General features: G+C 42.4%; 1 protein-coding gene and 1 long non-coding RNA gene across 8 annotated transcripts; one reads left to right on the top strand and one right to left on the bottom strand.

Annotated features, from left to right (window-relative positions):
• Positions 1 to 6,415: 6,415 nt before the first annotated feature.
• hgsnat (heparan-alpha-glucosaminide N-acetyltransferase) lies at positions 6,416 to 15,442 on the bottom strand. 2 transcript variants are annotated; one of them, XM_042094692.1, is made up of 18 exons: positions 15,245 to 15,442; positions 14,324 to 14,439; positions 13,919 to 14,055; positions 13,458 to 13,576; positions 12,918 to 12,987; positions 12,721 to 12,790; positions 11,923 to 12,020; positions 11,686 to 11,762; positions 11,547 to 11,577; positions 11,132 to 11,292; positions 10,334 to 10,449; positions 10,067 to 10,188; positions 9,640 to 9,766; positions 9,329 to 9,415; positions 8,955 to 9,032; positions 8,579 to 8,649; positions 7,343 to 7,455; positions 6,416 to 6,941 (listed from the first exon to the last, which is right to left on the bottom strand). In XM_042094692.1, exons 1-18 carry the CDS (start codon positions 15,423 to 15,425, stop codon positions 6,760 to 6,762), a joined length of 1,956 nt encoding a protein of 651 aa, XP_041950626.1. In that variant the 5' UTR covers positions 15,426 to 15,442; the 3' UTR covers positions 6,416 to 6,759. The 2 variants fall into 2 exon arrangements, with proteins under 2 accessions (XP_041950626.1, XP_041950635.1); XM_042094701.1 differs by lacking the exon at positions 15,245 to 15,442 and adding an exon at positions 14,574 to 14,898.
• An 86-nt stretch (positions 15,443 to 15,528) lies between these two features.
• Positions 15,529 to 25,639, top strand: LOC121711416. 6 transcript variants are annotated; one of them, XR_006032320.1, is made up of 6 exons: positions 15,529 to 16,275; positions 21,534 to 21,651; positions 22,096 to 22,336; positions 23,250 to 24,187; positions 24,259 to 24,337; positions 24,463 to 24,849. It is a non-coding gene; the product is annotated as an uncharacterized LOC121711416 (long non-coding RNA). The 6 variants fall into 6 exon arrangements; XR_006032317.1 differs by adding an exon at positions 25,466 to 25,639 and having other exon boundaries at positions 23,250 to 24,740; XR_006032321.1 differs by having other exon boundaries at positions 23,250 to 23,950; positions 24,057 to 24,849.

Genomic DNA, 25,639 nt, shown 5'->3' with positions numbered 1-25,639 from the left:
TACTCTCCCTTCCGGTTCCGGCGCCGTCAGGTGTGGCAGCCTACTCAGCAGCTCCGTGTTTTAGTGTTTGTTTCTACGTCTTTTGTCTACTTGGATTACACACTTTGAGGAGTGTTTTTATTCTATCCTATGAATACGGACATATTACAATGCTCCAGCGACAGCAAGCTTGTGTACACAAGGAACCAGCTGATCGCACTACGACGGAATGCTGGCTGTGTTCGCGACAACATTCCAGAGGAACTGTGGTGCTTTTGGGGTTTCAGAGCGGGAGTAAAAGTGAAGACGAGACGTCGGGAGAAGAAGTGGAGATACAAGCCCTCAGTTCCATCGATTGTGATGGGAAACGTGAACTCACTGGCTAATAAAACTGACGAACTGGATGCCCTGGTAAGAAACCAGAAGTTGTACAGGGAATGTAGTTTGTTATGCTTTACGGAGACGTGGCTAACAAGCCATATCCCCACTTCTAACGTTGAGCTGCCTGGCTTCGGTGTAGCTCGTTTGGACAGAGACTATAAACTTTCTGGCAAAAAGAAGGGAGGCGGACTGGTGCTGTACATTAACAATAGATGGTGCAATCCCGGACATGTAACAGTAAAGGAGACTGTATGCTGTAAGGATGTGGAGTTATTAGCGGTTAGTCTCCGTCCGTACTACATGCCGAGGGAGTTCTCGCACGCAATTGCTGTCTGTGTTTACGTTCCACCTCAAGCTCTTCCGGATACAGCGTGTGACGTCATCCACTCCACAATCGCAAGGCTTCAAACCCAACACACTGACGCCTTTTTTGTGATCTCTGGCGACTTCAATCACATACCACTGGACTCCACACTCACAAATTTTTACCAGTATGTTGACTGCCCTACAAGGAAAAACAGGACAATAGACCTCATGTATGCAAACGTGAGGGATGCATACAGTGCAAACCCCCTCCCCCCACTGGGAAAGTCAGACCACAACCTCATTCATCTCCAGCCAATGTACAAGCCCAAAGTACAGAGGCTACCAGTTCCCACACGCACCTTCAGGAAGTGGACACCCGAAGTGGATGAGGCTCTGAGAGACTGCTTCGAGTGTACTGACTGGAGTGTGTTACAGAATGGAGAGGACTTGGAGGAGGTCACACAGTGCACAACTGACTACCTGAACTTCTGCATGGACATTGTTGTTCCCACCAGAACTGTATGCTGCTTTCCCAACAACAAGTCTTGGATAACCAGCAATGTCAAGACCCTTCTCAACAGGAAAAAGATGGCGTTCAGAGAGGGGGACATGGCAGAGCTGAGGCGCGTGCAAGGGGAACTCAAATTCAAGCTGAAGGAAGCTAAGGAGGATTACAGAAAGAAGGTGGAACAGAAGCTGCAGGAAAACAACTTGAAGGAGACATGGGACTGCATGAAGGTCACTGTCCTGAAGAAGAACAGCAGCTCTGTGGAGGGGGACCTGGACAGGGCGAACCAGTTGAGCCACTTCTACAACAGGTTTGACTGCCCTGCTCCAGCTCCAATGGCGGTGGTCTGTCCACCATCCCCCAGCCCCCACCCTCACACCCCCTCAATACCAGCGCAACACTCACCTCCATCATCACAGGCTATCGTACCCCCACCATCACTGGATTTTGCACCCCTCCCCCACATGGCGATCACGAACAATGAGGTGTCAACAGCCATCAGACACACAGATCCCAGATGCACCCCTCCCCCTCCCCTCCCCTTACACCCCTCACCATTACAAAGGATCAAGTGACAGTCCAACTTAAGAAATTGCGCAGCAATAAAGCAGCTGGGCCTGACAGACTGTGCCCAAGGCTACTCAAGGCCTGTGCTGCTGAACTGGGGGAACCACTGAAGCACATCTTCAATTTGAGCCTACGCCTTGGACAAGTTCCAACACTGTGGAAGACATCATGTCTCACCCCTGTCCCTAAGAAGCCACACCCTAGTGAGCTTAATGACTACAGACCTGTCGCTCTTACATCACATGTGATGAAGACAATGGAGCGATTGGTCTTAGGCATGCTCAGACCCCAGGTACGCCATGCACTAGACCCGTTACAGTTTGCTTACCAGGAGAAAGTGGGCGTGGACGATGCCATCACTTATCTTCTACACAGGACACATTCCCACCTGGACAAGGGGAAAAGTGCTGTGAGAATCATGTTCTTTGATTTCTCAAGTGCTTTTAACACCATCCAGCCCCTCAGATTGGGAGACAAGCTCTTGCAGATGGGTGTGGACGCTCACCTGGTAACCTGGATTGCAGATTACCTGACCGAGCGACCACAGTTCGTCAGACTGAAGAACTGTCTCTCTGACACTGTGATCTGCAGCACCGGAGCGCCACAGGGAACTGTGCTCTCTCCAGTCCTGTTCACCCTGTACACATCTGACTTCTGCTACAACACCGAGTCATGCCACATGCAGAAGTTTTCTGATGATACTGCAATTGTGGGGTGTATCAGGAACGGGCAGGAGGAGGAGTACAGGAGCCTGGTGGAGGACTTTGTGCAATGGTGCAAACTCAATCATCTTCAACTTAACACTTCAAAGACCAAGGAGATGGTGGTGGATTTCCGCAGGTCTAAGCCCACTCTGCTACCAGTCCACATTGATGGGGTCAATGTGGAGGTGGTTAGCACCTACAAGTATCTGGGTCTCCACCTGGACAATAAACTGGACTGGTCAGCCAACACTGATGCACTCTACAAGAAAGGGCAGAGCAGGCGATACTTCCTGAGGAGGCTGCGGTCCTTCAATGTGTGCAGTAAGCTCCTCAGGATGTTCTACCAGTCTGTTGTTGCCAGCGTCCTCTTCTATGCAGTAGTATGCTGGGGAGGAAGCACAAGGAATAAGGATGTGGGGTGAATTGACAGGCTGGTAAGGAAAGCTGGCTCTGTAGTGGGAGCTGAACTGGAGTGTATCACTTCACTACCTGACAAAAGGACCCTGAACAAACTGATCAACATCTTGGACAATGAGTGTCACCCACTCCACAGCACTATTGTTAAACAGAAGAGCCTGATCAGCTGGAGACTTCGCTCACTGCCTTGCACAACTGACAGACTGAGAAAGTCATTTGTCCCCAGGGCCATTGAACTGTTCAAAAGGAGAGATAGACTTCTCTGCATAGTCTGTCTGCCTCTTCATCCCCTCCATGTTTGGTACTCTCTGTCCACTAGCCACTTGTACCACTGTCTTTATACCTCACTGTTTGCGTGCTATATTAGCACATTAGCACATATGCATAACCCCCCCCCCCCCCCCCCCCCCCTCCATGCCACAGCCGAACTGTGGCCACACTTATACATTTTCTTAAATAGTTAAATATATAGATATATAGACTTTACTTTACTTTATTTCTGCATTGTTGCACTGTTGACTTACTCATTTGCACTATCACCATGACCACTATCACCATTGCACTACCACCATGACACTCATTCACACAGAGCACCTTAGAGCACCTTACCATACCTTACTATGCACAGAGAATCACAGGCTCAGTCCCTGCCTCAGTCATTGCAAGCGCCTCTGATTTATTAATCACCACTATGTGGATACTGTTTTTAGAATTGATTTAGATTAAGTGTTAGTATAATTTGTATTTTTGTAATTTGTATTTTAGTATATTTTTAATATATTGTATTAAGTGTTAGTATAATTTGTATTTTAGTATATTTAGCATATTCTTTATCTTCTACTGTCCTTACTGCTTAGTTGTGTTTATTATATACTTTAATTACTCTTTCTGCTGTTAAAGAATGTGTTTGTGTTGTATGTATGCTGCTGAGACCTTGAATTTCCCCTGGGGATCAATAAAGTATCTATCTATCTATCTATCTATCTATCTATCTATCTATCTATCTCTTTTAGAGTGAGTGAGTGAGGAAGAGAGATAGAATATTTCTGTAAATGTTTAATGTTAATTTAGAATATTTATTTCTTTGAATCATTATACAGTTTTAAAATGTTTAATTGTTTGTGTTTTTGTATATGAAAGATGTCGATTGTTGTAGATAAAAGTAGCTTGTATATTTTAACTTGTTTAATTTCTAAAGTGTATATATGTAAAAGCTTGTATAATTTTTAAATGTTTGTTTTATTTGCAAGGTTGTGTTTGTCAAACTTGTTAATAAAAGTAGCTTGTGCTTTTAATTACTAGTTCTGGATTTGTGTTTATTTTCAAGTACTTTTGGTAGTTAATGGGACATTCAGCCAACACTCAGTCAGATCAGTTTTACAGTGCGTGGGCCAGTACAGGCCCAGAGGCCCAGCCAACACTCAGTTATATAGTGTGTGGGCCAGACCTGGGCCAACAGAATGCATGACAGTCATTTCACAGTGTGTGGGCCACACCTGGGCTAACAGAAACAATAAGAGTCATTTCACAGTGTTTGGGCCACACCTGGGCCAACAGTTCCAATAAGTGAATCTGTGATCGGTGGTGGGGTCTATTTGAGGGAGCCGTGAGCGCGCACTTATCCAGGATAGGTTTCACCTGTACGTGACAAATATTTTTGCAATATTTTTTTTCCTCGACCGGCCCAAAAGTGAAGCGGCCCATCGGGAATTCTCCCGATTAGCCTACCCACCCCAGGCCTGATTCAGTCTTACTCTTCTTGGACTGAAGACAAGTCCTGCGATGCTGCCTTTCACAGGCCACGGAGGCAGGTAGCGGAGTGTTTAGCTGCCTGTACAGAAACATTTCTTGCAAATACGGCCATGGGTGTATGACGTTATCTTCACCACTACCCTGTTCACCGAGTTCACCACTATCGTCGGGGTGGTCGTCCAGTAGGTGCTCGTGCTTCCATGGCGGTTTCAGTTGTGCGTCCTCCTCCTTTAGCAACAAACAAGCGCTGAAATAGAGCGCGCGGAGCGTGCGTAATGCAATCTAGGAGCAGTGATTCGCCAAACCTCCCTTATTGCAGTCGCACACATTTCTTCTAATTTCATGTTTTAGTGAGTAACGAAGATGCTTAGTGGAAATATAACGCAGTAAAAGTATACATTTTATCTAGGAAATGTAGTGGAGTAAAAGTCAAAGTTGACATAAATTTAAATAGCGAAGTAAAGTACAGATACGTGAAATTTCTACTTAAGTACAGTAACGAAGTATTTGTACTCCGTTACATTACAACACTGGTTGTTTCGTATGTTTGTCCACTGTCACATTCTGTTGATATTTAGTGAAACTATGCACTGCATATGGTTACTGCTGTAAAGAAATGGCAGCCAGTGAAGAACACATGAAGAGGTTGATTCCAGTAGCCTGGCGGGCCATCCTATATCATTGAAATGTATAGTCTGGCATCGAACCATTCACCTCGCTTAATCCAAGGGGCGGGCAGAGAATTGTCTTTCAAACTGCCTAGGCATACAATAGGCCAGCGCTACGACCATATCCGTATCCGGTCGGCAAAACGGCAAATACATCCTTCTTCGAAAGGAATGACTTAAGTGCATTGTGTTGCTCAACTTTCAAAGAAAAGCACAAGTCCAACTTCTCCAAAGTTGACGCCAACGCCGATTCAAACAACCGCTCTTTGTTCGCCATAGCCACCTTCCTTGTTGTTCACCATCGCAGGACTGTCGCTATCCTGTTAAGCCCGCCTTAAGACTCTCTAACAAAATAGAGCGCTGTGATTGGATGAGGTCCACGGCGTCAGCCAATAGAAATCCCTATGGTTTGATACTAGACGTACAGGCTGAGCAAATTAATTTGCCGGCGCTAGGGTGCGTCTATATTTCTAGGCTATGATTCCAGTACATTTGCATGAAACCTTGTTCAGGGCCATCAAGTAAAGGATTTTATATTTATAAAATCTATCTATATATATTATGTAGGGTAAACATTTGCACTTTTAAACTGCTTTTCACTTTAATAAATCAGATATACAAAGAGTTTAAAATATTATATTATTGAAATACTTTTTATTTCAGTGATAACAAAATTAGGTCTTGCAAAGTATAAAAACGAGAACAGTAAATCAGCTACATTATACAAATATTTAGGAGGTAATTCAGTAATTTCTTTAAATTATGGAAACACTTTGTGTCTGAGTTGTGCTTTGTTTGCAACCATGATACAGCACAATAAAAAAAAAAAAAATAATAACAAAAAAAAAATCCCCTCCACCCCAAAATGTATGACTATTGATGATTGTGGAAAATAGAACACCTTAATATATTTGGCACAGCTGTGTGAGTGAGAGGTTTGTTTGAAGGCTGCTTCAATCTTGCATCCCTTAACTCAGATACAGCAAACTTTTAAGTATTTGAGAGCAATCCTCCAGAGGATTAATATACATAACATTACACCCCCTAAAAAACAGGATTGTTTAGCAACACTGTAGACAGGTCCCTCTAATGTATTTGTTACACAGGTGAATTGTCTGCTACTATATTTTACGTCTTTTTTGGATCAGTAAAAAAAAAAAAAAAAAAGCCTCAGGACAACGGCTTTTGAAAACATATCCATAGACTTGTAGGACTGATCGTCACTCCAAGCTCCACACAAAGGAAAAAGCTCATGCGATCTGAACACACTTTGCCTTTATGTGGTATTGGCAATTGAGGGCTAGCAGTTTGCTTGAATCCATGGTCTCTGCAGCATCCACAGGGAGCTGGGCCCAATACAATAACAAAAAACCCCACTGTATCAGTTCCACTGAAAAGGCCCAAACGTTTGTACAGTATTGTCACATTTAGTCTCCCTTTGTCCCGGAAGAAACCTTATCCCACACCCAGAACACACTTAAATCTTCCAGAAAATCTTCTTCCTGTAGAGCACATAGGAGATGAACACCCATATAGATGTGGCCACCAGGTTCTGGGCAAGGTGCTCGGCATGGGACTGGCTGTTTGCCATCCGCCAGCGGAAGGGGAAGTATTCCTCAAAGATCTCATGGCCCATGTACACCAAGATGGAGTTCATACCTGAAGGGATGGATGTTCAAAATCAGTCACATTATCAGGAAAGACTATGGCATGGAACAATGATCAATGTTTCCTTATTCCTTATTATGGCCTTGCTAATCTATGGCCTGCCAGAATTAGATTTCATGGAAGCAGGTTAACACATCACACACATATAATATCCAATAACTGAAGGCATTGGCTTTGTGTGCTGAGGTCTTTGAATACAGATTCACCAATGCCTCCACACATAAGTGAGTATAATAAAAACAGGGACATGCTAAACAAACGGTCAGCTATGAACACCTTACAAGCCATCAACATTGAAAATGGTGTATGGCCTAAGATCCTGCTTTTAGTCTGAGTGCCTTTAATTAACGAAATACAGATGGAGATCACTTTAGAGTAACCATCTTAATCACCTGGGTAGTAGAAAGGAGTGCCAGACCACCATTTCTTCACATCCACTATGTAGTACACCGCACCCAGAATAACAAAGGCAAAACAGCTGAGCGTAGTCACATAAGACAGAGACCTGCAGCAGAGAAGACATCATGCAAATTAGACACAAAACCATGTGAGATTTGCGAAGAGAATTTGTATAAATACACTACATACCTGTCAACATTTAGCTTTCCAAAAACGGGAGATTTTTTTTCGGGGGGGGGGGGGGGGGTCAGTGTTTATACCGGATCTGTGTTCTACGTTTCATACACGTGTTTCAACGCTGCATTTCGGTCGTTGCTTTTACCTTACCATTACCTTACGCATATGCCAGTTATGTATCCACCAGCTGCCTGCCTGCAGCCTACTTCCAAAACTCCAAAGCTGCTTGCTGTCAGATTTGGTTCCGAGGGCACAAGTTCAGTGTATCAACAACACTCAATAACAGTTTATGTGATGTTTTAATCAATTAACTCAGTTAATCAGTTAAACAATTTCACAACAGCTAGTTCTGGAGTAGGCCATTCAACTAGCCCGCTTGCTTACGACGAGACTCAGGCTGCGCAGTCGGCACCCGCTTCCTTATTTGGGTTTTGGGTTGCCTATGACAAAACGTCATTAGGTTTTAGCCTATGACAAAACGGTTGAAATTGAAACTAAGTGATCGTGTATGTGTAAGGTGTATTTCATACACAATCTGGCAACCTGAATGGATCAATGATTTTAAAATGAAGTTTGATGGCCATGCAAATTACGGGAGTTTTCCGGGAGAAATAACAAAAAGGGAGGGTGCTGGGAGATGACCTTGAAATACGGGAGAAACCCGGGAAAAACGGAGTGTTGACAGGTATGATACTCTGTATGCTTACAAAAACTAAGCACAATAGGCAATTTTGCCTAAAAAAAATATGCAGCATCTGACAATTCTATGAATTCTATGTGGATTTGTAAAATATTTTGCACGCTTATGAAAAAAGTGGGTTGGTCTTTCTGTGATCACTGCAGACACTGCAAAAGGGAATAAAATGGTGGACAGGACCTGCCTGCAAGCAAACCAATCAAGATGTATTCGATCTCTACATCAGCCGTCCAGGCCAAATGTGCGGGAAAAGTGCGGGAGTAGAGGGAGAAGCTGTATTTGTTTGCCGGGTAGGTTTTAAAGAAGCCAACATTATTCAGTACTGCTGACTATACCTTCATATGATTACACTCACCATAGGTTTTTATTGACAGGGATGAAACCATGGTCTTTAGAACACTTGGTCAGGACCGCAGATAATACACCCTGTAAAAAAATGAGAGGAAAGGAAAGTTCAAGCTAGACTTATGTATATGTTTTACACTTTAATTTTAAGAGACTTAAAACAATGACAATAGGGAATATGAAATATATAGCAGTGTGTAGATTTTTTTTTTTAAAGTATGCCGTTTATTAGGTTCAATGTTATTCAATGTTTCTTTAAGTAGCATCCAACTTTTTGCATACAAACTTTTAATCTATGATATCATATCAACTGCCATCTTACTGACTGAAAAAATCTGTAAACCTGTATATGAATGACAATGTCACCATTCAGAAAGTGAGCTCACCAGGACAAACCCCCATATGAGAAATCTGGAAATTATTTTAGAGTGAAGATCACTGTAGTGAAGAAGAATCTTTCCAGCCTAGAAAACACACATAAAGTTAAGGCCAAAACTGAACCTCAAAGCTTTGTTATCAGACTGTTTAGACTTCTGCAGAGGTACGGTACCCAGTACTGAAATATTCCACATAAGGTTAGTAATTACACAGGCAGCAATAAACAATCATACAAAAAGACTAACTGACATGCAAATGAAATTATGCTAAAAATCTAAATTAAATCACAACTAATCAGGCTCAATGATCAGCTTGTGAATGGTATGTGTAGGCAAAATTCTTCAGCTAATTCAAAAGGAAAGGGAGCAAAAGTCTTCCTGACCTGAAGACCAAGGAAAGCCATCAGGATGGAGTTTATGCTGCCTAACACTCCCTCTGGGTCATATGCCGCTGTGGACCGGTAAACAACCTGTCGAAAACAATAGGCGCGCACACACACACACACACACACACACACACACACACACACACACACACACACACACATACTAAAAACTATATATAGAGTGGTAACTTATCTAAATATTGTGGTGGTGTGAACTAGGTCCAAACAGAGTGAACTAGGGCCAATCAGTCATTTGGTGTGCTAAACAGAAATCGTGTGGCCGGTGCATGTTGTGACAGTTTGTTTACCCTTGATGATGGCGTCTGGTAAATGTGAGACTCTCCCAGAAGCCAACGGTCGACGAAGCCTGCTGCTCCCCCCGTGCAGTTTGGGTACTGGCCAAAGTCCCCTAGTCCACCAGGCCCCAAATAGCCACTACGGCAGCATGAGGTGAGGAAGAAGAGGAGGAAGGTGAGGACAGAGAGAGACACTGTAGAAAGCTACACAGCTAGCAGTTGCAGTAGTAGAATACAGGTAGTACAGCTAAATAAGCCATTCAATTCCCAGCTTTAATTTGAGTGCATTAAAACAGTATAAGTTGTTGACTGACCAATGCACTTTGAACTTGAAGACGCCTAACATGTTAATATGGCACAAAAAAGGAAGAAACAAAGAAAAAAGAAAACATAACTGTTTTCCTAGAAACAAGACATTAAAGAGATGCTGAGAACTTACTTTGGACAGCCAGGAACAGGAAGGAGGAAGGTCAGGGACAGCCACAACGCTTCCAGGAGAAGCACACACAGCCAGGCAGGCCAGTATAGGAGGAAGTCACAGACTGGGTACCACCAGGCATTCTGAGGCACAGGAAGTAGCCAATGTAAGGACTTTCCCCAATCAACTTTAAAGATGGAAAATGAAGTGCAGTCTGTGCAGCCATGGGGTAGAATTTAATTTAATTGAGGGACGTTAGCTTGAAGCAGACACAGATAAACCTCTTACCAATGGCAGGTTATCAAGTCGAACTCTAGCAACCAGAAGATCCAGAGAGGCAACAACCAGGTAGGAAAATGCCAGTCGCTGTAACACTCCAGGAATACGTAAGGAGTCCCACCCCACTGGAGGAAATCAAACACAAACATACATCTGCACAATTTGGAACACGCACTGACACACCAAGACAACAGTTTTGTTGGTTTCGGTTTGGAAACACTAGGCTACAAACCATACAGGTTAAATTAAAGTTTAGTTTAGTTTTAGGTTAGTTTAAATTAAAATGCAAGATTCATGTTGATGATTGCCTGGGGACAAACATACACACACAAACATACACAAACAAACATACACACGGCAGCCGTGGCCTACTGGTTAGCGCTTCCGGACTTCGGCCGGTTCGAACCCCGACCAGTAGGAACAGCTGAAGTGCCCTTGAGCAAGGCACCTAACCCCTCACTGCTCCCCGAGCACCGCTGTTGTAGCAGGCAGCTCACTGCGCTGGGATTAGTGTGTGCTACACCTCACTGTGTGTTCACTGTGTGCCGAGTGTTTTTCACTAATTCACGGATTGGGATAAATGCTGAGACCAAATTTCCCTCACGGGATCAAAAGTGTATATATACTTATACTTACTTATACACTCTCTCTCACACACGCACGCACACACATACACACTCCATTCCATCATGGGCAGAGTCAAATTCCTTTGACCATTTTGAAAAGTATGTTTTAACTTTATCAGATAGTACAGTATGAGCCTTCTAAGGTCCTTCAGCAGCAGGTCCTCCTGCTCCCCCTACTTACATGGCCCCTGGCAGTAGTTTGGATTGATGACGATGAGGCCAATGAGGAAGAGCTGGACGCTTCTCCACAGGACTTTCCCCAGTAGGTGGGAGCGGAAGGCCCCTCGACGCAGCGAGCCGCTTGTAGACAGAGCAATGGAGGTGCCCATGATGAAGACAAACCTGCAGTGACAGAGGAGGAGGAGGAGTCAGGGCCATGGGGGAGATTGGCTCCAAACGTAGCTTTGTGAGCTCTCAAGTTTATGGGAAACGCTCTAATCATTGACAGGTGCATGAATGTCAGGCCTGTGAAGTTGACTTGGCATGAGGTTCAGCGCAGATATCTAGGCAAAGGTGGGATACGGACCGAGAAACAGTTGGAGCTGTAAACAACTTCCTACGGTACTCTAAATACTGACATATGTGAACACACTTACCATGGAAATACTAAATCTGCCACAGTCAGCCCTGTGCAAAAGAGAAAGACAACAACAACAAACAATTATGGTGAATGGCACTTTCAGACAGAACAGAAAAGGCCAACATAAAGTTCATCCACCACAGTGAACTACTGACCATTCCAGCTCTCATGCCTAAAGAACCAGTATCTTCCACCTCCGTAGTTTACAAAGACCATTATGACTAGGGAGAACCTGTAAGACACCAGGAAATGTAATCAACTGAAATAAAATAAACAAACACCAGCGGGCTTAAAAACAAACAGTGTCTTCCTTTGCAAATATTACCCACAGGAATTGGGCCAACTTCAAAAAAAGGGGAGAAGACTCTGATGTGCCTGAAATACAAACCCACCCTCGGAATGTGTCAAGCGACCGAAGCCTCCTACCAGCCGTGGCGGGTATGGCCACTTCCACAGAGGGCTCCACCAAGCGACTCGATGGGCCAAGCTCCTGTAGAAGATGGGGAAAGTATTATTAAGCATTATTACACGGCTTTTCAGAGTGCTGCAGGAAGTTCCATTCACATGAATGGGCCTTCCCAACGTTCGGGCTTATTTTAAATCTATATAAATCACCGGCAAAGTATATAATCACCGCTGTCAATGGCAACGGGTTGATTAACGTCTTTCATATCCCTCCGCAGGAATTCCGTTCGCTTATTGCAATGGAATTTCATTGAAAGGGAAAGTAAGCTAGTAAGACGTTGCCACACTGAGGCAGTGTGGCACCTGAAACTGTCAAGTTCTATCTGTGTGGCAAACTATTTATTTTGTCAGCGGAAGACATGAAACGGTAGCAAAATCATTTTTAAAGATTCATTGGGTTTCTTTTCTCGTTTTGGCAAGTAGCCGTGTAATAAGCGGGATAATGTATTGTCTGCCGGTAATTATCAGAAAATAAGTCCCTTCAGGTCGAAGCAAAACCCCTCCGCTGCGCGTCAGGGTTCGGTTCTCCCTGTCGGGACTTATTTTCTGATAATTACTGGCGGACAATACATTATCCCTTACATATTATTATGAGAACTGTCATTTATACCAACATGAGTATAACACACGATTACAGAAGAACATTATACTCAAATGCACTCGTTCTTGAACACTGCCGATGATATAGTCACAGGGCCATTCGCAGAAAGTCAGTAAGTCCTTACCGAGTTGATGAGTCTGTCAGTCTCCATAGCATTTCCCCAACGCAGAAGATGATTTTTCACGACCTCCAGTCTGGACAAGGAATGACAAAAGATTGATCAGAGAGGGCCAGCAATGTCTCAGTCATGAAAGGTCCGCAGACTTCCAATGAGGCTCTGCGGCATGACGATAAATTGCAAAGCAGACATAAATGACTTACCCCATTATTGTATTTCCAATAGCAGCCAGCACAGCCAAGCCGGTAAAACCAAGGAATGCGAACAGAATAGCTAAAGAGAAAGGCAGGGGGGATGAAAGGAATACAATGCAAATGTACTGCAACATCTATAGACCCTTTCAACAATAAAATCAAAAACAATGCTTGAACATTCTATTTGGTTCCCGATCTACTTCCTCTGCATTAAGATATCATATGGAATGTTAAAAAGGAAGTCTTGTGGGGCCAACTATGATGCTGATAATGGAACTCTCTTGAAAGGGTCCATAGGCCTAGCCAAACTATTTAGGTGCTCCAATCTGAATACATACTGAACCAATGTAAAGTCCAAATAACATTTAGATTTATTCATTTAGCAGACACTTTTCTCCAAAGCGACTAACATTGAAGCTACAATGCAAAGAAGACCTTAGGTAGGAATTAACTAATCAATCAATACTGCTACCATAGGTCGACAGTACAGTAGTTATAGTATACTAGAAGGAGAAAGTGGAAGAAAGAGGAGGCAGAGGTAACACTCACGCAAGTAGCTGTTCACAGGTTCTGTTTCAGTGACTAAGGAGCAGTTCACCTCTGCTGGATCGTTGAGATTCTTCACCCACAATGAGTATTTTCCATGCTCACCAAAATGGAAATGAAGCCTGAGAAAAGATTACAATGAGTACAGTCTCAGGTATGGTATCCCCCACTTAAGCACAGCCACACTTTATTTGAATCTGACAAACATGAGCATAAGAAATATGCTTGCACTACAGTACTTAAAAGTGCCCAGTCATGCTTAGTGATAGAGCTTACAGTCTGCAGTGAAGTTAAAAGCATTTGCCATGTATAGACTACATGCCTTTGGAGATGAGAAGTCTGTAATTGTTTTGCATTATGAACCTCACATGTTACAGCTCAGACCACCAAAGCCTTGTGACAGCAGCCCACCACGCTGGGCAACTGCTGTGGCTCATTAATGGTCGCATGGTAGTTGAGCTGACCTGCACTGCTCTAGGTTGACAGGGGAGCTGTTGAGCTGAAGGGTGACGGGGTGCTGTGTGCTCACGGTGAAGTCTACCACACTCGGGAGCCCAGGTCCTGGGCCTGCTGGTACTACACCAAGAGGCTGGAACAAGCACTGATAAACAGAGATAAATAATAAACACAGACTTGGTATCTGGTGTAGCTTCAGGGTCACAAAACTAAAGATTGTAATGGAATTGTAATGGAATTGGTGGCAACAGGAACCAAAAAACTCAATCGATGCCATTTTAGATTTCCTCGGTGTCATAATTAGCCTAGATGTAGACACCTATTATTTCCATGTATTATTTCCAGTCCATTTACCATTGACTGTACGTCAAACGACATTCCAAATATGCTAGGTTTTTTAGTTGTTTGTTTACCTGGTAGCAATGGTCTGACAGCCAAGATACAACCATATCACTCTGTAGTTCATTGCTGACGGTCAGAATTGCTTCGTCCATCTTAGGCACGAGAGTTTTGCGATGTGGATGTGAGGCTGGAATATACAATAACATGCAGATTTGACATCAATATACTCTTCATGCAAACCATTGATTACAGCTCTTTCCGTGACAAGTTTACACATTAAGTGTCTGTCTGTATTTCATCCCAATTTAACGTTTCACTCACCACTCGCAAGAGTTGTGTTTTGATTGAGGCTGCAAGAGATTCGCGATTTCACTAAAGCGTCAACATTAATTGTGCTGGTGAGTCAGCTGCTCGGTCACGACCGAATCACATTCACTAGCTCTACCCTCTGTTCCCTACTCCGTCTATCGTCGATGTCCACCCATGTCACATGCTATTCTAATCCGACTCCCCTACAACGTACGTTTCTGCCTCTAGCCATTAATCTCTAAACCGAGGGAAGTTCAAACTGTTGATTGCAGAGCGACTGCGAGAGATTATGGTTAGACCGTTTAACAACACTGTTTTGGTGAACATAGTGAGATCAAGGAAGTTAACGTTAGCCATTTACAGCAACTTATCTGTGGAGTTCAGCAGCGTCAACCCGCTAATATTAGTGGGTTTAACGTAAACAAACATATACAAATAATATTATAACGTTACAACATTTCTATCATTAATTGTTTGACAGATAAATTATCGACACTTTACCTGTGTCTTATCTGAACCATCAAACAGTACTATTCAATACTCCGACTCATATATGACTTATTAATTTTTATTTTATTTTAATATTTGTTATTACATAATACGTTAACGTTAAGTGAGCTAAGTGCTGCTAGCTAACGTTAGTGTTAACTTTTGATACAGTATGTTTCCATACGTTGACTTACAAGTGGACACTGCAGTAAGCGGCACCACAAATATGGCATAAATGAGCACAGTCACTGCAGAAAGACACATTCCATCTTCTCCCACCGCCTGGGCCATTTTCTGCCGTTTTTCCCCTGCCTCCCTCCTCTTCCCTTTTCCCTGATGTCTCTGATTTTTCTTTATTTTTTTACGTGGTTCCATAATAACCACTTCCTATACCCGGGTAGACTAGTGGAAGTGCGGAGGGTCAAAGTACAATCCAACAGTCGGCTCAACGTCAAAGGCAACGCCAAGGATGAAATTAATTTGACTGCATCACAATGACAAATAAATAAACATGAAATGTGTTAAATTACTATAAATGCTTTCAAATATATGACAAGTTCGTGAAATTAGGGTATATGTAACGCAATATTAATTTGCGTTGTTGTTAACCTCTATAGTACTATTTGTGGCTCCTAGCTCGCCGTAGCTGAGTGAACATCGACAGATATCCTACATAGACTGCTGTCAAAGATTCTATAGTTGCTGTTGTGCAGCTGAGCTGACAGTCTCAATGAATGCTATGTTTTTCTTCTTCTCTCTTGATACACTTTTGTCAGTTAAGCACCGTTCCTTTGGATTTTGTTGAGTAATGTTAAACTCCGCAGACAGTATGGAGACCAGGTACATGTAAACAGACGTGTCAGGAAGAGCCCAGTTCCGACCTGCATATGGGTACTCGCGGTGAGCCCGAGGTGAAATGGCAGAACGCGCTCCTCCTAAATGTGCTGTTCAAGGTTGTGAAAGCGGTGACCATACGTTTCATACCCTTCCCAAGGAACCAAATTGTCGACAGGCATGGCTGATGTTCATATTTAGTAAGATTCCACATACCTTTAACCCGAAATTGTTAATTTGCTCTGCTCATTTTACTTCGGACTGTTTTGCCAACATGAAACAGTTTCAAGCAGGCTTCGCCCAGCGTTTGGTACTGAACAGAGGAACAGTTCCAACTTTATTGCCACCATACCCTTTATGGCCACCTAAACCTCAACTGGAATCGCAAACAGTAAGTATCATCAAGTCATGTTTCCCCTTTTGATGCTTGAGCGCTTTCAACTGTTCTAATAATAGCAGCAATATCCTATGACTACCCCTGCAGTAGCCTATGAAACATCCAGGGATGGATTACTGCACGGGCCTACCGGGCCCAAGGGGTCAGGGGGCCCTGAAGCCCAAGCCTTTGCATGGAATCATTGCCTCAGTATCAACAAATCATGATGTAGATTATGAATCTGATTGAATTTAGTATTGACCATCCCCAAAATGCACCAGAATACAGGAAATCACATCAAACAAGTAAAAAAAAATTCTGGGCGAGGACCCCCAACCCCCCCTCCCACATATGTGACAATTAGTGGGGGGCCCTTAATACATCTGGACCCAGGAGCCCGAAAGATCATAATCCGCCCATGGAAACATCATACTAACCTCCACCCTCTGGTATGACGACCAAATATCACTTTGTTTACAATGGGGTCATTCCACGTCAATTCAACCAGGGCCCACGCACTTAGGTCTAAAAAAATTCTGAAAAAATTACCAGGTGTACCTATGTTACCCAGGAGACACACTGTACAATTACTCTTATGTAAGATCAATACTTTCCAAGATACAGCCAGTTTTACAGGAGGAGGGGGGTGTCGATTTTGTTCGGCCTCTTTTTTTTGTCAAAGTTCACAAGCCCACAGCGCAAGAACTAAACCATGTAGGAGGCTCAAATTTTGCATGCTGGTACATAAATAGGAATAGTATGTAGATAATTGTCACGTTTGGTCTGGATAATTCTGCATGGTCATAGCTGTCCCTCAAAGTTGATACAAATTTGATTGGAGTTTTTGGCTGGGCTCTGTTTAAGCCTTCAGAAGACATATTTGTACTCAACATAGGCTCTTGATTAATTTTCCTTACTGAGATAAGTAGAAACACTCTCACAAAAAACAATGAACAGAAAATAAATTCCTTCAGGGTCTGAACAGCAGACTTTACAAGTCTAAAAAATAATTTTGGTTCTCATTTTCAGAGCATCCAAACACCTTGTGGGAATATACAAAGATTTTTTTTTATATTTATTTCTTTATTCTCCATGATCTTTTCTTTTTTAAAACACCAATTTGACTTGTCTTATGCAAATCTTTCTTTTTCACTTTCCACCCTGAACATGGGCAAAATGCACCATTGACCTCAATATGTTTTGTATACTGAAGAGTAAAAGAGTCTTTTACTGCCTATGGCGAAAATCTTAATGTGATTAAAAACTTTCCTGACGAATATTGGTACTTGTATCAACAAGGATTGGGGTTTATACATCACACAAACTTAGTCAGGGCCAATACACTATCAAATAGACCACTGTAAATTTTTTTCAGGGGGTAGTGTCAGTGTTTATACCAGATCTGTATTTGCATATTTAATACGTTTCAACACTGCATTTCGGTCGTTGCTTTTACCTTACCATTACCTTACGCATGCCAGTTATGTATCCACCAGCTGCCTGCCTGCAGCCTACTTCCAAAACTCCAAAGATTTGGTTCCGAGGGCACAAGTTCAGTGTATCAACAACACTCAATAACAGTTTATGTGATGTGTTAATCAATTAAATTCCCAACAATTTCACAACAGCTAGTTCTGGAGTAGGCCATTCAACTAGCCCGCTTGCTTACGACGAGACTCCGGCTGCGCAGTCGGCACCAGCTTCCTTATTTGGGTTTTGGGTTGCCAGGTTTTAGCCTATGATAAAACGGTTGAAATTGAAACTAAGTGATCGTGTATGTGTAAGGTGTATTTCATACATCTGGAAACCTGAATGGATCAATGATTTTAAAATTAAGTTTGATGGCCATGCAAATTACGGGAGTTTTCCGGGAGAAATAACAAAATGGGAGGGTGCTGGGAGATGACCTTGAAATACGGGAGAAACCCGGGAAAAACGGGAGTGTTGACAGGTATGGTTTAAACACTCAAACTTTTCAGGTAGCCAACAGGCTAACCTTTAGCATTTCCGACATTGTATGTCATTACATAATGCAGCTAACATTAGCCTAGCAGTGCTACATGCTGCAACACAGGTATGAAATATATTATGTTTTAGTGAGTGTCCAAAAGGGGTGAAAGCCACTTTAAATCGGGTCACATTATTGACTGTTGTGTGTCCGAGTCAGTTTGTGGGTTTTGTAAGGGCCAGCATGAGGGACAAGACCTACAAAGTTGTGGTGAGTTAAGCAGGGAGGTTGGTAACGTTAATGCTGCTAGCAGTGCTAGTTAACATTAGCTAGGCTACTGTAGCCTTCATACTGTACGATTCATATCAATCATTAACCTAGGAATATTTTGTGCATTTAATGAACATTTTGTGTAATAATTCACGGCAAATTAATAAACTGAATATGGTGGTCCAAGAGCAGACTATGCACCAGTCCATGCATCAGCCCGACTGAGCAGTGAACTGCCGTTAACGTTAACCGCTTTCACACACACACAATATAAAATACACAATGATAAATATAAAATGCAATATCAAAACACTATTATTTACACGATTACTCCTGAAATAACTGCTATTAACTGCACATTCACTATATAAAAATCACTGTTTGGAGGAAAGGGTTCGCGTGCTGTCGCCGGTTGGAAATGGCAAAATAAATCACGCCGATTTTGCCTATATTATTCAGTGAGGCGCGGTGGTTTATGGGATGAGTAGTTCCTTCGCTCGGAAATGAAAATATGTACACAGTCTTGTACCTTTGACTTTTTTTGGATTTTATCTTTGTTTTTTCACTCGAAATGATGTGTTGTATGCTTATGAGTTATGCCGTAGCTGGTTAGCCTAAGGCTAGCTTTACACGACAACGATCTGAACACAATCCGCAAAAGTGGCGTTGCGTTCCCACTTTTTATTTCGCGTTTAGACGATCGTCTTTGGGTGGAAATCTGCATGCACATGGTGATGCAAAAGTGTGTAAAATAGTATGCATGCCAGGTGGCTAGGTGGTACTGTGAAGCACTGCCATACAACAACACCAAGGGCGCGCATGCGATGAAACTTCCTTCTACTTCTCTCCGTAGTAGTGCTTCACATCCCAGAGTCAGAGAATGTCTAATAAGGGGAGAACTGCCACTCTCGGAAAACTTCCGGTTTCTGAACTGGTTGCAGTTCCTTCTGTGGTTTCACATGAGGGCGCTCGTCCACGAGTGCAGAATGCATGGAGGTCTATGGAGCTGTACCCCTCAAAATCCACTTTTCTCGGGATATAATTTTTTTTCAAGTAATTTGAGTATTGTATTTGAAAGGGGAGGCAAAGAAAATACACTTGGTTGAGTATTATATTTTTTAAAGTCACTTAATTGTTCTAAAAAGCCTTTCAAATGTGTCAGTGACGTCATTCATCTCTCCGTAGACGGGCTCTGCCAGAGTTCTGTTTTCCCAAGGCGCCTGCCTGCCTGTATGTGAACCAGACGTGAACGGTAATGTGTTTCTTTTTAATAAACTGCCTGTACTAGCCTAGAAATCTAGACGCGCCCCTAGCGAGGGCTAGTCTAGTAACTCTCCGTTGGCTTGTGAGCTCCAGAAATCGAAACTTAATCAGGTCATTGAAATCGTGTATAGAGTCGTTTGGTGGGCTTAACATAATGATTGATGGCAGAGTTGCAACGGTTTGGCTTGAATTCCCTGCTACTTGAAAACAAATATCCTATTGCGTCCTATTGCGTGCAGAGGGAATTTGAAAGATAACTGATTATCCCACCCCGCGGACTAAGCACTGCGAACGGTGAGTGCCCAGACCCTACATTTTAATGTGGGTCTGGCTCGCCAGGTTATGCCTGTACACTTACAACGTTCTCAATGCTTCGGTTTACATGTAGAGACACTCATTATGCTACTGAAAGGACTCCTGAATAGCTATCATAAGCAGCTAAGGCTTGAATGTCCGACTGATGGAAATAATCCGACGTTTGTTGTTGTTTGGCTGTACTGCACATGGATATGACGTCAACGCGTATGCGAGGATAGCCAGCATGAGCAGCTCAGAGCACACTTCTGCATTTTCAACCGTTTTCAACCCTTTAGACCATAGACTATACAGTCTATGCTTTAGACGGGAACGCGACGGTGGAGCATCTTTAAAATTTCTACTCTGGAGGGTGGGTTCATTTTTTTCTGTTTTTAAGCCCCCAAAACGCTGTCGCCGTCTAAACGAAAGGCACATCTGATAAAATATTTTGTCGCTTTCACCCGGGAGCATGGTCGTGTAAAGCCGACCTTAAGACATGCTGTAAAACTCTTTAGATACGGATTTTTCCAAACATCAATGGGACAAATGAATGGGAATCTTACATCCGGCACCTAACCGCATTTTGGCTGTGGGCGGGGCTGTGCAGCTCTATATTCACGATTGTTGAAGGATTGTTGTTGCCACATAGAAGCACTGCATAGAACACAGTGGGCTAAATTGCTATTAAATCCGCTTGGCATCGTGACCATGCTGCGCAAATTTTGTTCAAAACTGCTGCATTAAAGTTAAAGTAAACTCTGCTAAGGTCTTATCACAACATAGTACATTGAGGAGACTAAACTAAGTTAAGTTACAGTATACAATCAAGCAGTATCTCAATGCTAACGTTAGAATACTGTTTGGGTGTCAAGTTCAGCATGCTTACTTGCAGCTGCTTGTATTCGTTATGCAGGGCTCATTTTATTGACTCTGAATGTTTGCAAAATCCCAATGTAAATGATAAAGTGTTTCCCAAGACTCAAAAGTGCTTGTCCAAAGGAGAAGTACGAACCGTTATTTGAACTAACTACGTTATGAATTGCATCCACACATCAGCAGCCTTTTAACTGTGTTAATGTTAATTGCCTGATTCCCACACGAACGTCTTAAATTGACAGGCACTCAATTAGACATACACTACTGAACTTTATTGAATGCTACCTCTGACTAAGAATGCATTACTTTGCACTTGTATAGTCTTTTATTTTGGAATCTTAAGAGCAATAAACATGTTAAAGAGTTTTTTTTCATTCAGATATGTAAATATTAAATAAACATGTATAAGTTGCTATTAGTGAATTAATGGGGAGATCGGATTGAAAAAATGAATTGTTAGATTAATCGGTGCATCGAAAAAATAATCGCTAGATTAATCGTTTAAAAAATAATCGTTTATCCCAGCCCTAATAAGCACAATAACTGCCAGCACTGAAGTTGAAATGGAATTGGATTAATGTGAGAACCAAGTATGACTTATTTTGCACGTTTATTTCAGAGTACAGTAGGCCTACATCAACTCCCACATACAAGCGATGCTTGCTGCCAAACTGATGTCGTGTCACAGGAAACACAGTTGTCCTCAAAAACATTGAGACCTCAGTTACGCAGCATAGGTAATTTCACTTATCATTATCATTTGATCAGATTTTAATTTCAAAGTTGTTAACAGGTTCGTCTGGGTTCACCTAAGCTAGCGTATAAGTTACAAGGTTATAAGAACATTCATTGTGTGTGTGATTAATCAAGTATGCTGTGACAAAGTTGGTGAATGCAATGTCAATCAAACACAATTTGCACATACAGTAGGCCTATATATTCAGTCATTAGTGTTGATCTTCGCTGTGGGCTACTATTGCCTTTTATCAGCACATTAACTAATAGCCCTCTGATGCAAATAGATTCGAAATTGGTTCATGTGCATGCATACGATTTACAAGTTGTGACTGCTACATTTGCAGAAGGTTAAACTGTTTTCAGTTTTGTGCCACCTGTGGGAAGAGAATCATATGTATTGCATCGTGAGACTATACTCATAGCTTTACTTTTATTTTTGGCAGGCACACAGGCTACGGTGCCATATCAGAGTGTGGCGGTTGGCAGCACGACTACTGCAATGGCGACCTTAATTCCATTAAGTTCAACACCAGTCAAGACTTCATGGCCAGTAAAAAGACCCCATCTTGAATTGGAGTTGGAGGAAGAAGTAGAGAATGGCTCCACCGCAGCCACCGAGCCACAAGATTCAACCCATGATACGGCATTGTCTATTACAAATGAGACCGAATCATCACGACCCTTGTGAGTAATTATAATCGTATAACAGTGCTGCAATATGTTCACACATGAAGGGTCAGGATTTGGAGAGTAAGATTCAGCCAGTTAGTATCCCATCTTTGAAAATGAAGCTGGACATGTGCTTCTGGCCCCTTTTTCACAACCAAGCCAGCAGTGATGGGCAAGCTAAGCAACAACTCCCTATTAAAGGAGAAATCCAGCGATTTTTAATAGATCGCCGTTTTTTGAGGTCACCGAGTATGAAAAAAACCCCGAAAACAATCCGTTTTACCTAGCTCAACAGTTAGAGCTTCCAGGTAGCTTCAGTGCTACACTCTGGGGGCATGTTCATGAGCCCCCATGTTCATGCCTCCAGAGTGTAGTGCTGTAGCTGCCTGGCTGCTTTACCAATTTATTTTTTTAATGATAGGGTGTTTCTCTAAGTTTGCCTATGCAGTGACTTGGGCACAGACATTCAGGGACCTCTAGCTAGGATTTGGACACAACTAGGCCACAGACACAGGCCTTGGCTTCTTGCAGTCCAAATTTGGAGTCAAAAAACTGATGAATGATGGAAGAAAGAATGATATTTGGATTTGGATGTCAGTGAATCTAGAATACAATAAAAGAAGCATAATCACAATCATCATCATATATGTTCTATTCCACCTATGACATTTTGCATTGGCAAATGTGTAGAGGTGGGAGTGGATCATGGAAACAGCCCCCAATGCAGAGAGGTGGGAGTGGAGACAGTCCTGAGTGGAGTGTGCCCTGATTAAAAAAAAAAACAATGCAAATGATCTCAGCTGGTATTCTGTCTATAATAGGATCGAATAGAATTGGAAGTGTCTTCACACTTTTGACTGGTAGTGTACATTTACACATTCTTTTGGTCAAAATGTTTTTATTGTTGTTTGTATATTTTGTTTTGCAGCACACCACCATTTATATCATATGGGGATGCCAAGTACATAGTTTTTGAGGACTGCCTCCTCAGCCTGTTTGAGACTTGTCCTGTGTGCACCAAGGCTTGTAATGTCCACCCACGCAGGCGAGGGACCTTCTTAGCTGTCGACCAACTCTGCCCTCACTGTGGTTTCTTCAGACAGTGGAGGAGTCAGCCAAAGAGTATAGAAGGACCAAACGGCGAAACTTAATCGGATATTCCATAGCAACGAATGCCTCCATTAGCATCCACCATTTTGGACTGGTGACCACACAACCTACCGGTTGAAAAGTGCCTCACAAAATTAAAACAAAAATATACTCTTTCTACATATCCTTAATGCCTCAACTGACATGACTTGTGTTGAATGATGCAAAATATAAGTATGCATTCGTTTATAGTTATTTAGGCTAATCTCACCAGATTTGACAGAAGGTTGATTTACCAAGCTGAGCAAGTCACTTTGACTCAGTTGTTACATTTGAGTTTGTACATATGACCTATTGTGTTTAAATGTGAATGAGCAGCTGGGGTTCTGGTTTTATGCTGTTTAACATGGGTATGTTCAGTCCAAAATGGTGAAAGCACTCTTCTACTTTGAGTCAGCCTGTCATTGGCAGCACCCCTGTGGGCAACCTAGAGTTGGTCAGCTGCCATCGAGTGGAGTTCCCTTTTTCAAGATGAAAAAGGTATTGTGTCCATTTTCCATAGCAAGATGTGTTTGTTGAAGCAACATATTTTATATTTGTTTTACATATTAAGACTGAGAATGCACACTTATGATGCACTCAGGAGGCATGCCAGGACTTACCTCAAACCTGCTATTGTCCACATTTTGAATGAGAGGCGGAAAGCGTTGCTTCAAGGCCTGAGCCAGAACGGTGATGGCATAGTGGGTGTTGATATTCATGCAGACTCACCACCAGGTATGTGCACTACTTCATTTTTATGAATAATTTGGTTATAGTGTTCAGTCATAACCTGGCATGCATTTCAGGACATTGTGCAAAATATGGCACGGTTGCACCATGTTGGACTTGCAGACAAACCAGATCATTGACTAACATATGGAGAAGGTATGAAGTTGGGCTGTATTAATTTACCAGTAAACGTCACCCTCAAGTCCAAAAGCTTCTAAAGGATCGTAACATCAACTTTTACATGATTACGGATTTCTGTGCCACTGGACTTTTGTGCCCAGAATGACAGACCTGCCATGGAGGATGCTGTAGCTCATCTGTACCCCAACATACTGCCCTGGAGTGTTAGGAAACTCCATCTGAATGCGGAGCACCACACATGATGGTAGCCGCACAAACACTTCTACCAAGAAAGCCCCAGCACCAGCTGACCATCCGTCTGCAGCTCAAGTACTGCGCTGCCTGCAAGGAGTTGAGACACAACTTTTCTAGTCCTTGTTTTGTTCAGTGTTTAACAGGGTCGGGCATGCATGCACAATGCTGAAAAACAATAAAGTGTGTAGTGCTGGGCGGTATACTGGTTCACACCGTATACCGGTGTATATTTTCGTTATGATATGAATTTTTAATATAGCAAGGTAGCAAGTAAAGCATGTTATAGACAGGAACTGAGCAATAATAGCTGGCTAGTTAGAAATGATCCTGACTGTCATCAGTGCACCAAAACTAACTTTTTTGTTAATGTTTTGCCTAGCGAACCGAACCGAAGCTCATGGCAGGCCACATGAAGTTAACGTTAGCTTACCACTAATGTCATGTAAACCACACAATAACAATAAGGCATGTTTCTGATAGGCCTATTTGACAGAGTAAGCATATCAGCAGAGAAGTTTTATTTTAAATTGCACTACTTTTTGTATTGGTTTTAAGATGATTGTGAAATTTGCACAGTAAAAGTTCTGTATTTTGAATGCAATTGTCTTTGCATTCTGATTAGATTCTTCATTAGAATCATGAGTGGCTCTTTGTAAACAGCATCATTTTCTGGGGCCATGCAAAACTGCATTACCACTAGTGTGGAGTTATTCTACATCATGACAGTAAAATAGACCATCCTTAGTCAATGTACTGCAGCAATTCCTCTCTCAACCTGTAGAAAATGCTGTGAACATTATGTACTGATTATGCATGAAAAACAAAAATACTGTCATATACCGTGAAACCGTAAGAATTTTGAAAAATACCGTGATATACATTTTTGGTCATACCGCCCAGCACTAAAAGTGTGTGTGTGTTAATTTCTATCCTGTGTGTTTTTGTAATTTGCTGTTGCCACAACAAAAAGTGGGCTGTGCATGACAGATTGATCTTACCTTTCCATCCATCTGAGTGACAAACCGCCATGGTCTGCTCTGTGCACATTTATTGCATTTTGCAATAAATAGATTTTTAAACATA

The sequence above is a fragment of the Alosa sapidissima genome, chromosome 1 (genome assembly GCF_018492685.1).
Source record: "Alosa sapidissima isolate fAloSap1 chromosome 1, fAloSap1.pri, whole genome shotgun sequence".
Taxonomy (NCBI): Eukaryota; Metazoa; Chordata; class Actinopteri; order Clupeiformes; family Clupeidae; genus Alosa; species Alosa sapidissima.
Note: the sequence above shows the minus strand (reverse complement) of the source record. Positions and strands in the feature narration are given on the sequence as shown.